The sequence below is a fragment of the Vipera ursinii genome (assembly GCF_947247035.1).
Source record: "Vipera ursinii genome assembly, chromosome: 2".
In the NCBI taxonomy this organism is placed as follows: Eukaryota; Metazoa; Chordata; class Lepidosauria; order Squamata; family Viperidae; genus Vipera; species Vipera ursinii.
Genome location: NC_139513.1, coordinates 192,160,017 through 192,177,750, shown reverse-complemented (window position 1 = coordinate 192,177,750; position 17,734 = coordinate 192,160,017). Strand labels below are relative to the sequence as shown.

At 40.0% G+C, this 17,734-nt stretch overlaps 1 protein-coding gene across 2 annotated transcripts in view; it reads right to left on the bottom strand.

The window, feature by feature from the left end:
• The window catches only part of CHD4 (chromodomain helicase DNA binding protein 4), a 36,520-nt gene that overhangs the window by 16,594 nt on the left and 2,192 nt on the right, over nucleotides 1-17,734 (bottom strand). For both annotated transcript variants that reach the window (XM_083351893.1, XM_083351892.1), the window contains exons 3-32: nucleotides 15,670-15,797; nucleotides 15,290-15,484; nucleotides 14,920-15,038; nucleotides 14,171-14,412; nucleotides 13,905-14,032; nucleotides 13,617-13,752; nucleotides 13,068-13,249; nucleotides 12,739-12,978; nucleotides 11,236-11,439; nucleotides 10,944-11,149; nucleotides 10,440-10,571; nucleotides 10,150-10,246; nucleotides 6,846-7,037; nucleotides 6,553-6,753; nucleotides 6,262-6,399; nucleotides 5,632-5,753; nucleotides 5,278-5,451; nucleotides 4,493-4,634; nucleotides 3,797-3,928; nucleotides 3,555-3,672; nucleotides 3,240-3,364; nucleotides 2,816-3,080; nucleotides 2,570-2,742; nucleotides 2,208-2,388; nucleotides 2,035-2,121; nucleotides 1,589-1,677; nucleotides 1,306-1,439; nucleotides 875-1,019; nucleotides 494-659; nucleotides 87-205 (exon numbers count right to left, since the gene is read on the bottom strand). In XM_083351893.1, the coding sequence (XP_083208019.1) occupies nucleotides 87-205; nucleotides 494-659; nucleotides 875-1,019; nucleotides 1,306-1,439; nucleotides 1,589-1,677; nucleotides 2,035-2,121; nucleotides 2,208-2,388; nucleotides 2,570-2,742; nucleotides 2,816-3,080; nucleotides 3,240-3,364; nucleotides 3,555-3,672; nucleotides 3,797-3,928; nucleotides 4,493-4,634; nucleotides 5,278-5,451; nucleotides 5,632-5,753; nucleotides 6,262-6,399; nucleotides 6,553-6,753; nucleotides 6,846-7,037; nucleotides 10,150-10,246; nucleotides 10,440-10,571; nucleotides 10,944-11,149; nucleotides 11,236-11,439; nucleotides 12,739-12,978; nucleotides 13,068-13,249; nucleotides 13,617-13,752; nucleotides 13,905-14,032; nucleotides 14,171-14,412; nucleotides 14,920-15,038; nucleotides 15,290-15,484; nucleotides 15,670-15,797 (4,712 nt within the window). The remainder of the gene's footprint in view (nucleotides 1-86; nucleotides 206-493; nucleotides 660-874; nucleotides 1,020-1,305; nucleotides 1,440-1,588; nucleotides 1,678-2,034; nucleotides 2,122-2,207; nucleotides 2,389-2,569; nucleotides 2,743-2,815; nucleotides 3,081-3,239; nucleotides 3,365-3,554; nucleotides 3,673-3,796; nucleotides 3,929-4,492; nucleotides 4,635-5,277; nucleotides 5,452-5,631; nucleotides 5,754-6,261; nucleotides 6,400-6,552; nucleotides 6,754-6,845; nucleotides 7,038-10,149; nucleotides 10,247-10,439; nucleotides 10,572-10,943; nucleotides 11,150-11,235; nucleotides 11,440-12,738; nucleotides 12,979-13,067; nucleotides 13,250-13,616; nucleotides 13,753-13,904; nucleotides 14,033-14,170; nucleotides 14,413-14,919; nucleotides 15,039-15,289; nucleotides 15,485-15,669; nucleotides 15,798-17,734) is intronic.

Genomic DNA, 17,734 nt, shown 5'->3' with positions numbered 1-17,734 from the left:
CTGAGAGCAACCACAATGCTGATGCGGCCCTCAATGAAATTGAGTTTGACACCCCTGTACTAAATAAACCCCTGGCAGGCACTCACCTCAACTGGAACTTCATTTTCAACAGAAGCAGCAACTGCAGGACTGATCTCCTTCTCCGATTCTGTGGGCTCCACTTGATCCTTGGTAGTGGTTCCATCTTCCACCTTCACTCCTTCCTCTGTATTAATTGGCAGAAGAAACTTTTCAGGCGGCTTTTTTCTCTCTCTTAGGAGACTGGTGTTCTACAGTCACCCAACCTCTGAAGTAACTTTATTCTGACATAAATAGTCTATCTGGATGTTCTCTTGTGCCTTTGAGGGCAGCTCAACACTTGGAAGAAGCCCTCCTAATATAAGAGTGCTTTATTTACGTCCAGCCCCAAGCTCTCTACCACAGTTTTGGCAGGAGGATTAGAAATGGAAAGCTGGACTGCTCTTTCTTGAAGGCATTAACTCAAGCCTCTCACCTAAAGAAGGAAGAGGTGCAGGAGTATTAGGCTGAGTATCTCCTGGTGTAGAGGGAGTTGGGGTTTTGGGGGAAGGCGAACTTGGTTGCAAAAGCTTTTTGTTCTCCTCTATCTCTGCAAGTTCTGGCATACTCCAGCGTCCGTTCACATGTTCAAATTCTTGTACCTTAGTAGGTGGGGAAAAATGAGAAAATATATTACTCTTTTCAAAATCAAAACAAATGAAGAATATCAGAAACTAAGCTCCTGAACTCCAATGAATAAATAGAGGCAAAAAGATCCACTAATTAGTGCATATCGCATACGTATGAAAGATTAGAAGCCCTTTTAAAATATTTTCTCGTATCTGTAGAATAGATGGAAACTGCATTTTGGAGTCACCTTCTTGCGTATGAGAGACATGACCCCTATTCGTGTGAGAACGTGTTGTCGGGACAAGCCCTCACGTGGGACCCCATCGGCAAATGTTTCTGCACCATCTGCTCCTGGTTCACACAAGTGACGCATGAAGAGAGAGACATAGGCCCTGCCAAACACAAAGGGGAGAAACCTTTATACTAATAATAATCACTCTGCAATAGCCCCACTTTACATCAGGATTATTCACCTGGCACAGCTGAAAGAAATTAACATGGAAGAACTTGAGCAGCAGGCACCATTATTCTACCTACATCAACTTGGCTTTTATATATACTCATTAGAAAATACTTGCCAAATTCTAATACTGCCCTCCCTTATCTCCACAGAAGCACAGTTGGCCTTCACTGGGTTTCCCTTTTAAGAGAGATTTCTCTATTTTTGCACAAACTCACTTGAACTCCTTTTCTGATTTGCCACGGAGATCTCGGACCAGCCACTGGGTAGTAAAGGCATCCTGAGGTGGCATCCCGTAGCGCATGATGGCATTAAGGAAGGCCTTCCGCTGTCGAGCGTTAAAGCCCAATACCTGTTAGAGGAAATAGATTCAGGGAAAAAGATTTAGATGTAATGGTAATGTCTGTATGTTCGAGCATCCCATTTAGGATTGTATTAGTATCCTTAGAACACATTAGTACCATCCTTTTTTCATAACACTCTCATAACTATATATATTACCTCTATGTTTCCTCCCACACGGGCAAGGAGTGGGGGTAATGGCTTGTCCTTGTCATTCCTTAGGCCTTTGCGACTAGGCCGTCGTGCAGCTGACAAAACGAAAGGGTAGTTCAGTTAACAGCATAATTTAAGCCACAGGACCAGAGTATATTTTCATTGAACACAGAAAGCATATGAAGAGTATATCTCTTATTTAATACTTTAATTCAATTTATACTCTGCTTTTCTTCCAAGGAAGGGACTGTGCAGCCTATTCCTCTGCACCCCTTTTAATCTTCACCCTCAGATATTTTAGGCCAAAGAATAGCAAATGACCCAATGAGTTTCAGGACTGAGAAACTGAATATTCCTAATATTCCCTATAATGTTGCTGGGATTTTAGCAATTATACTGTTTTTTTTTTCAAATTGAAAGAAAGCAGTCCTTGAATCTGCATCAAAATTTACCTTCCGACCTCTCATCAAAATCTTCATCACCTTCCTCGGATGCAACAGAATAGTCGGACTGATTATCTGATTGGTCATCCTGCCAGTCTGGGGAAAACAAAAAGGCTGTGAAAATTCTCTGAGAAAGGCTACCTTCAAACCATAATATTCACTCTCACTTGTTCACCACACACCTCTATCTTCTTGTGAGCCATCGTTATAGTTGACTTGTTTACGAATGCGCTTCCCCTTGCCTAGATTCCTAGCCAAGTCTTCCTGCTGCTGCTCATAATGATGGCGAAGCAGTTTTTCCCAATAGTCTGGATCCACTGACTCTTCTTGCTTGATAATCTCACGTTCAACCTCTTCTTCCTCCTACCACAACACCAGAAGGTAAGAATAGCTCAGTATTATCCCTGTTTATAAGAGAAGCAAGTCTCCCTGTTTTCAGAGTTTCCTAATAAAGAGGTTTGTAATTGCCAACTTAATGTGAACGTTTTATCAAGAACCGTTTGGGGGGGAAAAACATCTAGCAAGAGCCAATCAATTCACTTACCCCCATTTCTTCTTCACGCACCACATATTGAGCTACTTTAAAGGAACTCAGGTACTCATTCATGCCCTGAAGTTCTGCATCCTCTGTCTCATCCTGGTTCCTATCCAGAAGTCGTTCAATTGCCTTATCATCATAATGGATGACACTGCTGTCCTCACCTTCCTTATTATCCCCTGAAAGAGCAGCTATTTAGTAGATAACAAAGGACTAAATGTAAAAGTAAATAAAGGAAAGTAAACCACTCACTTGGTGTTACACTGCACAGATTCTTACCACCCTCCGTAGCTTCATCTTTGAAAAGCTCTTCAGTACCAAATTTAAGGATGTCATCCAGTTCTTGTTTGGACATAGAACCAGTCTTGGAGCCCAATCCTGGTCTTACTACAAGATGCGTTAGCATCATTTTCTTTTTGGCCACTTGTGTGATGCGCTCTTCTACGGAGGCTCGTGTAACAAAGCGATAAATCATCACTTTCTTGTTTTGCCCAATTCGGTGAGCACGACTAAAAGCCTGACAGGAAAAAAAGGGAGATGAAAAAAGGCTTTCAGATATTCATTACATCAGTCTGTATTCTCACAAACCACGTTTTCACCCATTTCATCCAGCATTCTCTCTAAATGCATCGTTTTCCAAGATTCAATCTTGGAAATTTTTATTACTCAAATTTACCTGGATGTCATTGTGTGGATTCCAGTCAGAGTCATAGATTATTACTGTGTCTGCAGTGGCAAGATTAATACCAAGGCCTCCAGCTCTAGTGGAAAGTAAAAAACAGAACTGTGGGGCACCAGGAGCTAGAGAAAAGAAACGAGAGGTCATCAGTTGTCAAGAATTTGGAATATCCATTTCACCTTCAAAGCTTGTCTAACCAGTCCCAGATTAATTTTAGAGATATTAGCCAGAGGAGGGGAGGAAAATGCAAGGGAAAGTCACAGATCCTGCCAAGGTAAGTAAATTTGTTGGGTGTACCCATCATATTCATACCATTGAAGCGATCAATAGCTTCCTGTCGCATATTTCCTGTAATCCCACCATCAATTCTCTCATATTTATACCCTTCATGTTCCAGAAAGTCTTCCAATAGATCCAACATCTTAGTCATCTATAAAGTCCAAAGAAATAAATGGAATCAGTAGAAAACATGTTGCTAATCTATAATCAAGTAAACAGCTTCTGTGACACGTAACTACTCCTAATCAGAGGAAAATACTGTTCCTTTCAGTTACCTGGGAGAATATCAGCACTCTGTGGCCCCCTTCCTTGAGATTCTTCAACATTTTCTGAAGCAGAAGTAGCTTCCCAGAAGCTCGGATTAGGGCACTGCCATCATACATCCCATTAGGCATCTTTGGTGCTTCCTGTGTGTGAGAGAGGGCGACAAAGTAAGAAAGAGAGAGAGAGAGAGAGATTAGAAGCTAGAGTTTCTTGGTTTTGGTCAGGTTTGTTACAAATATCCTACAGTTGAATTTACTACATATTATTTCAATGTCATTTCTTTATTGCTTATCTCGCTCAAATAATCCTTATTACTTTAGGGTCTTCACCACTTTCACAGCTGCCATACTCATGTACTTCTTACCTGAAGAAAGACTTTCAATTGTTGTACCCAAGAGCACGCGTGTCAATTTAAAAATGTGAAATGTTGAGCCAATTCATACAGTATTACAAAATCTTAGCAGCCCATTTGGAGAAACAGTTTACTAAATCCAAATCAACATAACTGAAAAACATTGGTTAGTTATTAAATAAGCCTATTAAATTTAAATTTGAGGTGCTTGTCAACACAATTTTTCTCCAGTACCTTAAAAAAAATGATTGCTACGGTACCGTCAATCAAGCACCTCAATATCCAAACAATCAAATAAAAAAATAATGGAAGGATATGGGTTTTCAATCAAGATCCTGAAGGAGTCAGAACATACCATAGCAGCCACAGGGAAGAGATACGGATGGTTGCAGCATTTCTTCAAATCCATAACAACATTGAGCAGAGAAACTTGGTTGCCACCACCCCGTGCATTCAGTGCCTCAAAATTTCTTGTTAGGATATATTTGTAGTACTTCCTGTAAAAATGTTAATGTTCACATTATTGGTTTCTGTTTTTCACATGTCTTGCCTTAAAATCAAGCACCTACCTTAGGAGTACCTTTAAAAATAAATTTACCTTTACCTCTCATTCGCCCCTTAAATGTACTAAGAGGAAATAGATTAGCAATAGAAAACTGAACAAAAAAAGAGAATAATTCTAAATCAACATCCTAAAACAGACATGTCAAACACAAGGCCCGGGGGCCGGATCCGGCCCGTGAAGCGGTTTCATGCGGCCCGCGAAGCCATCCTGGAAACACTGAGGGAATGGCCCAAACTGCCTTGGCCCTGGCCCAGAGACCCTCCTTCTGCCAGAGACCCTCAAATCTGTCCCAGTCCTGCCCAGGCCCCCATAGGCACCCTTGATGCGAACGATGTAGAGCTGGCCATGCCCACCCAGTAGGCCATACGCACTCTAGCCACGCCCACCCAGTGGGCGACGCCCACCCTGGCCATAACCACCCGGCCCCCTGAGGGTAACCACAATGCTGACGCGGCCGTCAATGAAATTGAGTTTGACACCCCTGTCCTAAAACAAAGCAAGTGGATGCTTATTAGGATACTTAACCATTATTATTTAAGTAAAAAAATAGAGAAGCCAACTATTCTGACACTCACTTTTGCATAGGGCTCAGTTCCACTCTCACAATAAGTTCTGTCTTTGAAGGCATGTTCTTGAATACATCAGCTTTCAGACGTCTTAGCATGTGTGGCCCTAACATATCATGAAGCTTTTTAATCTGATCCTCCTTGGCAATATCTGCAAATTCTTCCAGGAAGCCTTCCAAATTGCTATAAAGGAATTCAAGTAGAAACATGGAAATTCAGAGAAACGTGGAAATAAGAAGAAAAGCCAGGAACCTCAAGCTAAGAGGAAAATAGAGTCGCCTTGGTGAGATGAACTGCATAGATGCTTATAAACAAACAAACAAATAATGTACTCCTAGGACCTAGGTACACTGTAGGACTTACTGAAATCTTTCCGGTGTCAAGAAGTTAAGGAGGTGGAACAGTTCCTCCAGATTATTCTGAAGAGGGGTTCCTGTGAGCAGCAGTTTGTGCTGAAGAGAATAGCCATTCAGGACCCGGAAAAACTGAAGGGAGCATAAAGAACGAAAACAGCTATTAAGCACGATTTCATAAATTATGACACATTTTAAAATAACTGTGATCCAAAAAATAAAAACCAATTCTGTTCACCAAGAAATTTTTCAGCAAATGTCTAAACTGGCTACAGTAAAATAACATTTTAAGGAATCGGTTCCAATCTGAGTTACACAAAACTGTTCCTAATTTTTTTTTTAAAATGTTAATTACTATAAATATTTCTCTTGCAAGGTATTTATAACTGTACATAAGGCTAAGGAGAATTCAAAGAATATACTGATCTATTATGAAGAATAAGGTACATTAAAAATTGGCATCTATGTGTAAGTACAAAGCACAAGAAAACTGCAGCTGACAAGAGTTCCTTGAAAATTAGTTTAAATGACCATTTAGGGGGAAAAATGAGAAAATTCCCATTTTAAGAGAGTTCTTGTAATTTTGGACATAAAGCACAAGAATTGCAGGAGAAACAGAAATGAAGCAATGTATCCCTACCTTGGACTGATTATTCTTCAGTCGATGTGCTTCATCCACTACAAGGCAAGCCCAGTCAATAGAGCCCAGAATAGCCATATCAATAGTAATCAACTCATAAGAAGTAAGCAATACGTGGAATTTCACGGATGCCTCTTTCTGTAAGAATCAGAAAGTACTGATTAGAAAAAACAGAAAGACAAGGTGGAGATACCAAGTTTTTACTACTCAACGTTAGTAGAAATTCTAAGTTGTTAGAGAAGCGGAAATATTCTCAGGCAAAATCTTGGGTTAAATTATTTGCCAAAATACCTTCATCCTGGAAGCCTTTTTCCCCCCTCGTATAGCATTGTCTTCAAACGAAAATTCGTTTTCACGGATGATGGCCCGGCTGTCTTTATCCCCAACGTAAGTCACAACATACATATCAGGTGCCCACATTTCAAATTCTCTCTCCCAGTTGATGATGGTGGACAAGGGAGCGCTCACCAAGAAAGGTCCTTTGGAATGGCCCTAGAGTCAGATAAACTCTTGATGTAAAGGCAACAGGAAACTAATTTTCAGAAAGCTGTTTATGAATTATATATGGAATGCTGCAATCCTACCTCTTTGTAAAGAGAATACAAAAATACTGCAGTCTGCACAGTTTTCCCTAGACCCATTTCATCAGCCAGGATAGTATCTGTGCCCTGAGCCCAAGAGAAACGCAGCCAATTCAGGCCTTCCAGTTGATAAGGATGAAGGGTTCCTCCAGTTACATCCAAGTAATCTGGTTGTCTATCGTATTTCACCGTGGGCTGTAGAGTGGTTGAAAATGAAAATGTTTAGTGTCTCAGCTCAAGCTCCGTGTCTCAGCATTTTTGAAACTTCTCACCATAAACAGCTTCAGAACTTGAAGGAGTCTTAATAGCTTTTAATACAGTTTATCCAATTATCCAATTTATCTTTTTTAAAAACTGTGCAGTAGAAATAAAACACTTTAAATGATTCCATAATAATTATTTAAAATAATCAGCATAATCAATTAAGATTCCATCATAATTTCAGCTACATGTGTAAATTGAAAAGGCTTAAGTCTAGGACCTACATGTGTACTATTCCATATGCAAGTATTTTGTCTCTCTGTATGTGTGTGTATGATTAATGAAGTAGTGATTGGTTGTTCTATTAAAATGCAAGTGCAAGTTAACTGGCTAACTACTGAAAGACAATGAGAAAGCCAAGAGAAGGGAAGGGAGGAGAGGAATATTATTGGACTATTTAACCATTTCTAAAATCAACTTTTTTTAAAAAAAATCAGCACTGAAAATGTAAGGAAACATTTCTATTTTTCAATGCCAAATATTTATGAAAATGTGATGCTACTTATTTAAAAACTACTTCATTTCCTTCTTAATCCAATGGATTAATGCAACATTTTAATACAAGTAGTCCCCGACTTACAACCACAATTGAGCCTAAGGTTTATGTTGATAAACGAAACAGATGTTGAATTTTGTCCCATTTTATGACATTTCTTGCCAATTGTTAAGTGAATCACTGCAATTATTAAATTAGTAATGTGTTTCCCTTTGACTTTGATTGTCAGAAGATTGCAAAAGGTGACCCTGGGACACTGCAACTGTCATAAATATGAACCAGTTGCCAAGCATCTCAACCCATGGGGATGCTGCAATACAAGTGTGAAAAACAATCATAAGTCTATTTTGCCACTGTAAACTTTGAACAGTCACTAAACAAATGGTTGTTAGTCGAGAACTACCTGTAGGACTTAATTCTGGTTGGTTGTACAATGTTGCTAAGAGCAGGTGCAAGTTTCAAGTTTATCACAAATAACAAAAGAAAATGAAGACATTTGGGAAAAAAGATGGTGTGATAATTATTTTGCTTCTCACAAAGTGAAAATATATCAAGTGGCATTTACTGAATTACAGAGTAAGAGTTGGAAGGGACTTGAGGGTCTTCTACACCAACCTGCTACCCAAGGCAGAAGTCCTTATAGCATCCCAGGCAAATGGTTGTACAATCTTTTCTTGAAAACCTCCAGTGACGGAGTACCCACAACTCCTGGAAGCAGGCTGTTCCATTGATTTACTGTTCTGTCAGGAAATTCCTCCTTGGTTCCAGTTGAATCCCCCTCTAATGAACTCAACCCATAACTTCCTATCCTGCCCTCAAGTGCTATGGAGAATAAACGGACGCCTTCTTTCCTAAGACAGGCCTTCAAGTATTGGAAGACTGCTAGCATGTCACCCCTAGCCCTTCTCTCTGTTAGATTAGATCTACCCAGTTCTTACAACTGTTCATTGTATGTTTTAGCTCCAGTCCCCTAATCATCTTTGTTGCTCTCCTCTGCACTCTTTCTAGAGTCTCAACATCTTTTTTGTATCATGGTGATCGAAACTGGGCACGGCATTCCAAGTGTGGTCTTATCACTGCAGCATAAAGCCTATGGAGATTCTCAGTTATATTTCATAAACATATGGCACAACATAGGAGAACAAACCCATCAGGACAAAGTTCAGCAGTCCAACTGCATTTAAGAGACAAAGGCCACATTTTGGACAGAGGACCGTTGGTCATCTATGTCAAAATTGAACAGCCCTCTCTCAACAGAGGGGGAGAGATACAGCATTATCTATCTTCAGTCTACAACACAGTCCTTTCAACAGTTCCAAGAAGGCTCCACACCCATTTGCATTACCCAGGTGACCCTGACACAGATAAGCCTCCAGGTGGCATCAACGACTCTCTAAAAGAATGCAAATGACAAGCTGTCTGCAAGTATAAATCCTTCCATTCCCCCACCATCCAGTCAGAGCTGAAGAAGCTGCTTGGGTGAAAAACTAAATGTCTTCAAAGAAAAACAAGAAAGTCCAGTTGCCTCATGAAAAAGCATCTTTGGGATGCAGTATAAAGCGGTACTTACACTTGCATATCAATTCATAGACACCACCTATTATGCTCATCTCTGAACTTAATAAGATTTATTGTGTATAGAACACTCAATATAATTATATAGTATGATGCCTTGCTATGACCATAGTGGATACTCATAGAACTGCTGAGGTTAGAAAAATTATTTCAACTTTGGCAAACAGAATGGTAATTCTTTAACAAGGTCTAGAGCTGTTTAACTGAAGCATCTCTTTAAAGCAAACCTATGTATTATTGGGGTGCTGCTTCAGATTCAAAGGCATAAAGGGACTTCAGAAGAACATCCACAGCATTTGTCTGCAACTCAAACAAAGCCATTTCCCAATACCATACTTCAGTTGCAGATGACAGTCAAGTAACCTTGGAAAAGAGGCTGCTACTTGGAGGCTGATAGGTGCTGTTAGACACCTAAGAGCCTTGGTGGAGCAATGGGCTAATGCCTCCTTAAGTAATACCAACTGCCTGCAATTAGTGCAGGTTCGAGTCCCACCAGACTGAAGGTTGAGTCAGCCTTCCATCCTTCCGAGGTAGGTAAAATGAGGACCCAGATTGTTGGGGGCAATACGCTGACTTTGTAATAATGCCGCTTGGGAGGGGGGGGCGAAAGCCTTAATAAGCAGGCATATACATAGAATGAAGGCTATTGCTAAGCATATTGATTTGTGCTTCTTAGATTGTAAGCCGCCCTGAGTCTTCGGAGAAGGGCGGGATATAAATGGGATTAAAAAATAATAATAATAATACATATCACTATATCCAATCAGAGATAATGTTCTGCTTTGCTTAGCTTAACATACTTCTGATAGTACTAAATTGCCACATAAAACACAGAAATTATAAAAAGAATATGATGGCCAAATTATTTGTTTCTTCTATAAAAATATATATAACAAAAGCCCACTAAAAATATTATCCTCCAAACTGAATATGAAAACTATATGGCCATAAGGTTGCACCAATCCATTAACTTACATCCACTGTGGGTGTTTCAGGTGGTCTCTCTAGTTTCCGTAATTTCACTTTCTTTATTTTTTTTCCCGGTCTTCCTTCTTCACCTCTCATCAACTCCCTGTTCAGGAAGAAACCCAAACAAATTGAGCTATAGCAAATATATGGAAAATAAAATACAGGTTTTCCTACTCTTTCAGAAAGTAGGCTAGATAAATTCCAGATATTTACAGTTTCCTTAACAGTATCAATTTAATAGGAATTTTTTTTCCTTTGTTTCCCTTATAAATTTACTGTTCAGTTCATATTCTTACCTGTGGTTCCAGTATGCCTGTTTATAGATATCATAATCCTGTATCTCTGCCTCTTCATTTTCCCAAGAAGCTTGGTCATATGGTAGATCTCTCCATTTAATAAGATAATGAACATTCCCCTTCTTATCCACACTGGAAGAAAAACAGAGGGCAACCTTCTAAATAAACCTAGTCCACAGAAGCAGATTTAGCTTAATCTCCCCCGCCCCCTTTCTGGAAATCCACTAGTTAAAGAATGGAAAAACAATAGGCATCCACTAATAGTTTATCCCAAGTGCATATTCTGAGTCCTACGGGAAAGGGCGGTATATAAATTCAATAAAATTAAAAATTAAATTAAGATCCGCACAATCTGAGAGTTTTGCAAAAATAGATTGATTTCTAACTAAAAGAATTGAGATATCAGCAGTAATGGCTACCAAATAAGCATGTTCACCCTTTGCTACTTTCACAATAATCATGTACAGGTTTATTTTCCAAATAATAGTTCCTTATCTTCCTAACCTATGATTGAGAATTCGATGGATCATCATCCATTCTGGTTTAATTCCATATCGATAAAACCGTTCCTCCATCTCTGCAAACTTGGGATCCTTGTTCTTCCGTTTGCGACTCTTCTCTTCTTCTCCCACAAAGTCTCCTGAAGGTGGCTCATCCATATCATTTTTACGTTGGTAATTGCGGAACATTACTTGGCAATGCAGTTCCAGCTGGGATACAAGCAGATTACACGTCATTTGAACATGGTCAGCCAGTTTCCTTTTCCTGATCAGTTGAAAGATCAGCTTTTACTTACCTGCAGCTCGGAAACCCAGGAACAGTGCCAGTAGGACATCCCCTGCCACTTGACAAAAAACTGCCTCTCAGGTCTTCCCTCCAGAGGCTTAGGAGAAGGTGCATTTGGATCTGCATCAGCGGGCCGTGGCACTGGAGTTGGTAATGGAGGCTGTCCCCACTTCCATGTCAAGATTTTCTGCACTTTGCCTTTCAGAGGTGGGCACTAAAGATGTGTAAAGGCAATAGAAATTCTTTAGCATTTGCTAAAGCTTCCCAATACTTTCATTATATCTCTATTAGAAGGACAAGATCCACACATCTATATTCTATCCCAAAGTTTTAAACTATGAAATACATTTCATATTCCTTTTCAGTATTAATAATCAAAAATAGACCACAATGAGAACCACAGTATTTTACTTAGTATATTAGGTAAAGGTAAAGGTTCCCCCGCACATGCGTGCTAGTCGTTTCCGACTCTAGGGTGCCAGTGCTCATCTCCGTTTCAAAGCCGAAGAGCCAGCGCTTGTCCGAGGACGTCTCCGTGGTCATGTGGCCGGCATGACTAGATGCCAAAGGCGCACGGAACGCTGTTACCTTCCCACCGTAGTGGTCCCTATTTTTCTACTTGCATTTTTTATGTGCTTTCGGACTGCTAGGTTGGCAGAAGCTGGGACGAGTAACAGGCGCTCACCCTGTTACGCGGCACTCGGGATTCGACCCGCCAAACTGCCGACCTTCTGATCGACAAGCTCAGCGTCCTAACCCACTGAGCCACCGCATCCCTACTTAGTATATTAGGCATCTTCAATAGCCAGAGCAGAAGGACAACTGTCTAATATATAGGTATCATAGCTTGGCTTACAGATCCTTTTAACCAATCTCAAGATGGACACTTCATAACAACTTGTCTTGTACAGCATAAAAGCAGAATTCCAGTATTTGGACCATTAGAAACTGGCAAGTGGAGAAAAAATCAGGATAGCTTATAACTAGTGAACCATTTTAGTTAATCCAAAAGAGTGGTTCATACAAACAAGCAGAAAATGTTTTGCGTACGTGTGAACTTTTTATGATGGTGGCCTAAGTGCCAATATATATTCTGTTTTAATACTGCATGGTCCAGATATTTCTTTTAAGCTACCAAATTCCTCATTAAGATTTTTTGATTTGATAAAATTCCATTAGCAAATAGACTTAAGATTTTCTGCTAACATCTGAAAACTCTGGCCTCAACGTCTAGTTATTTTTATCATAGCTCCTTCCACTCCCTGATCTAGTAGCTCCTACCCAGGGTAGAACAGTATTTCCTACTTAATTATCAATCTGTTCACAAAGACATTCATGGCTCATTTTTTAATAAAACACAGGATGTCTACAACAAATTATTCAAAAGCACGCTCACATACTTCTCTTCAGGAATAAAAGTTCATAAAACATCTTTAACCTCCTAAAGTCACCGTTCCCACAATAAACTCTATGCTACATTTTACACTAGTTACAAACTATTGTAAGAACTCACAGTACAGCGTGGACAAAGCCATTCGCCATTGGGGATTTCTGGCAAAGGGGGATTCAAACAGTGTATGTGATAAGATGAAGGGCAGGCATCACAGCAGAGAAGCTCTCCACCATCTTTGCAGACACGACAGAACTCCATGTGGTGATCATCTTCTTCCTCTGCATCCCCCACAACATCCTCCATAGTTTCCTCACCCTCAGAGTTATCTTCTTTGGCCTCCCACTGGATACCTTCTTTTTCCTAAAGGAGAAGCAAACTGTTAGCTCCAAGTGCTGTTAAGTTCTAGCGAGCATTCACCTCTTTCCCAGTCTTCTACAAGCCAAACTCACACAATGGGGGCAGCTCCACTTGCCCTCTGGTGCTTTTTCCATATCTGGATCCAGACAAACCATGTGATAAGCACGAGGACAAGTATCACAGAGGATGATCTCTCCCCCTTGCTGGCACACCTCACAGTAGTCCTGATGATCGGTCTCATAGCCATCCACTGTTGCAGTTGAATCTTCTTCTCCTAATGGAGGCAATAGCGTTCAAAGCGTTCAAAAGCGATCAAGTAGCTAGGCTCTTTAAGCAAAATAAATGTAGTTCAGACTTATATCAGAGAATTAGCTAGATAAAAGATTTACAATTGAAAATTCGGATATCTAACAGCTGTAGAGATGGCAGTTTGAATCCCACTAGTGATTTAAGATTTTTTGTTGTTGTTATATTCTCCATAGGACTTCATTCCAGAATCTTTCAGTTTGATTCTTTTTCAAGACTGACAGCAGCAAGTTCTCTTTTATAGATCTGAGGCAGTTTCCCTCCTCAAGCACATAAACCCATCCTATTCTTGAATCCTGTACTTCTTGGAGCTCACTTTAATCAGAGTTCAGTACCTTTCTTTTTCCTCTTTCCTGCTTTTAATTTTTTACGGCTGCGGCTGCTGCGACTGGTAGAGCCATCCGACACAGAATAGCTATTGATACTTGCGTCATCAAAGTCTGATTCAACATCCAAATCATCCTCCTCGCTCTGAAGAAGAACAAATACGTTAGGTATGCAGACGTGACATTAACCACCTCTTCCCAATATAACTCTCGTGAAGGCTGAAGGAAGCTACTGCCTGAAGTAGTAGACTCTACTCTCTACACCCAAGTACCAGAAAGAAAAGTAAACAAACTCACAGATGATCTTTTACGCTTGGAGCCAAATCCTCCGAGTTTGATTTTTAAAGGTGCCACCTTCTTGGTTTTGGGTTTTTTGATGTCAGGGACACGAGGACTAGCCTTGGGTTTTTTTCGTGCATTGGGGCCTAGAAGATAGCACCACCCAGTTAAATAGGCACCTAGCTCTAGAGCACTACACTCAGTATACTAACAACATTTAAAAAAATTACGGTTGCCAGCCATATTATAAAAAAAGAACCTCTACGGCTACATCTTCCCCTCACCTTTTCCTTCTTTGGTCTTGGCCTTTCGAAGTGGCACTTCGACAGGGGGCTGAGGAAGAACAGCATCCACATTAGTTACCATGCTCTCTACAACAGCTACGGCGGCGGCAGCAGCCGCTGCCACTGATGCTCCAGAACTCCCTTTGAAGGGATTATTTGTGCTGAACTCTCTCCATTTGGCCCCCAGAACCATCATCATTTTTGAGACAGCAATTTTAGGATTCTTTGCAGCAATAAGCGGCCTATGGGAAGGAAAAAAAAAAGAGCACTAGTAGGTCACGTTTGACTGAGCGGGATTTAAATAATCACTTCATAATCACACCAAACAAGACTATTTTCTGTGTACTGGCTATGTTCTCCCCAAAATATGAGATACTAACACAATCAAAACAGAAAAACATTTCTACTAACACTCTTTTTTTCTCTTATAGGCAGTACTGAACCAATTTGTAGGGTTCTCAACATCTATAATACTAAATCCTCGGGCATAAGATATTGCAATAATGTATGGAAAATATAACAGTGCATAAGTTACCAGCATTGCTTATTACTTTTGCAGCTGAACAGTATAATGAACCTGCTTTGCAGGTGAGGTACTGAGGCACAGAAAGAACAGCTGTCCTTTTTTTAAAGCAGTTTAAACAACTATTTAGATTTCCAGTTCACAGTTCATGCTCTATTAAAACTACTTAGTTATGCATAATTTAATGCAGTATTACTGAGACATAAGGGACGAAACAGACTCATACCTGACAAACTGGCTGAAAGCCTTATAATTTGTTAGAGTGCGATAATCTTCTTCTGTGAAAACATGATCAATATCTTCCATGCCCCAGTCTTCTAAAAGCTGGGCAGAGGACTTAGGTTCCTAATAAAAGGAGGATACAGAAGGTCGTATTATCAGAGACCAAATCTCAAATTGAAAACTCTTTTCAGTCACAAAAAAGCATTTTACCAAAGAAGTACCACATGGGAAACCGAGCAAAGGAAAAAGACAAGACTGACACCAGGACTACAAGTTTCAGGAAGCAGAACGATAATATTTTAACTGTAACTGTTGGTAGTCCGTGCCAGTATAATCTCAAACTAGACAATTTTAGCAGAATGTTTCGGATTCACCTTAGAATCATCATCTTCATCTTCTTCTTCCTCTTCCTCCTTACGCTTGGTTTTGTTCTTCTTCTCTTTCTTAGGCCCAAGTTTTTTCTTTTTCTTTTTGCCAGGAGTATAGTCACTTCCTTCACTATCTGAGCGTAATAGCACCTCCTCCTCTTCCTCGACAAATTCATTTCCTTCACCAGAGCTATCTCCAAGCTGGAATGGAGGCAGGTGGAAAAATTTAAGATAAAGCGAGAGTCAAAAACCCTTGTTCTTTCACAAAAAACATCAGGCTTTCTACCATCAACATGAAGTCCCATCTATTCAGGGAAAAAAACCCTTTTCTCTCTTCAACCCCTTACGATCACCACACGTGCAAAGACGACTTTCTATTTTCTTACCTCTTTTTTCTGACGCTTGCTGAGCTTGGGTATCTTAGGTTCTTTCAGCTTCTTGGGTTTCTTCTTTTTCTTGATTTTTGGCAACTCTGCCTCAGATAACAGTTCTTCTTCTGGCTCTTCTTCAGGCTCTGAGGTAAGTATTACAACCAGCAAGAGATAAACATTTTCTAAAACTCAAAACGTGACATCATATTCTTCTCCTAGATTACACCCTACCTGTACCTACCTGAAGCTGCCTGACCGTTCTTTCAAACCATTCTTTAAATTAGAGAAGCCAGTAACTTTTCTAATTTTTAAACTGTTTTTTCCTAAATTCTTTGTAGTTTGAGTTTCTCCCCACTATGAAATATAGTCTTTGACTTACAACCATTTGTTCAGTGACTGTTTGAAGTTGCAATGGCATTGGGGGGAAAAAGCGACTTATGGCCAGTTTGCCCACTTATGATCACTGCAGCATCCCCATGGTCACATGATCAAAATTTGGAACTCTTGGCTACTGACATATATTTATGGCACTTGCATTGTCCGAAGGTCATGTGATCACCGTCTGTAACCTTCCCAGCTGGCTTCTGACAAGCGAAGGCAATGGAGAAGCCAGATTCGCTTAATGACATGATTCACTTAACTGCAGTGATTCACTTAATAACTGTGGCAAAAAAGATCGTAAAATAGGGCAAACTAACTTAACAACTTGCTTAGCAATGGAAATGTTGGGCTTAATTGTGGTCATAGGTCAAGGGCTACCTGTGCTAGTAGTATATTTCATAAATAAAATGTAACATTCAAAGAACTCCAGACTGATGTATCAGTTAAACATAGGCAATGAAGGGTTTTTTTTTAAAAAAAATGGACAGATGCAATCACCTGTTAAAAATTACACATACAAAACTTTCATTAAAAGAAGCAATTTCTATTCTCATTTTTTCTAAGTCAAACTGGTGTAACAGAACATGACACTAACTTATTTATAAATCTGTTTCCAAATCCAGAATAAAAAATGATTAAAGAAATACTCTTTACTCCAGAGAATTAACCCCTACAATACAGCCAATTGGCTTTTTGCATCCATTTTCTATGTCTAAGAATCAAAACAACAGTCCTTCATGAACACGAAAAACATCATATGAAGTAGCTACTGAATTATTATCCTTCTTGCCTCTACTTACTCTGAAACTTTTACCCCTCGCAGCAAACTTGATAGGAAACTGCCTGAACTCCCCCATCCTACCTAGCTACTAGCACTTACTGTTCAGGTATCCAATTCAGCAAGTGTCAGAAAAGAAGAAACAGAACCTCTGTTTCAATCATTAGGTGTTTATTCAGATACCGGTACTTTTCCAGTTCATAGTCACATCTTCTCAATGTAAATGCAAGCTGTAACTCATTCCTTCTCCCTTACCCTCTCTTTCAAACACAAATTGAACACATCATTCCTCATTCGAAAACACCGCAATTCCACTCGTTCTCCCAATCTCCCACTTCCCAAAGCACGTAGGGGCACAGTCAGTAACCAGCTTCCTTTGTGACAGGATCCACAGTAACCCAGTCATTCTTCTTCCCCTCCCCCTTCACCAGCCACCCCCGCCCATTACACGCAGCTAGAGTCACTAGTTCTCCCTCCAAGGAAAATGGCCTCCTAACCACAGGCACCGGGCAGGATGAGGGAAGCCACAGGTCAAAGCAGTTGCTGCAACCGAAGGACAAGAAGCAGAGGGAAACTTCTGGGTGGAGTCCTGTATTCCCAAACCAGAAAATATATCTTGTGCCAGAAATATTTTTTTATTACATCCATTCTTCCCAATCCTTCTTACTACAAACATTTCTTAACTTAAACTAAACCCAAGAATTCTAGACCAAGTATTCTTTTCACCCCTTTTCCTAGGCAAACTGACACTCACCAAGAGTAATAAAGAGATAGCTATCTTACTTTTCAGCTGATTAACACAAAATAACATTAAATATTCACTTCCCTCTTGAATTTTGGAAGAGAGAAAAGAAGAGCTGGCCTTCTTAGGGTAAAAAATGAAGTAATATCCAATTGGTTCAACTACTATAGGCACTTCAA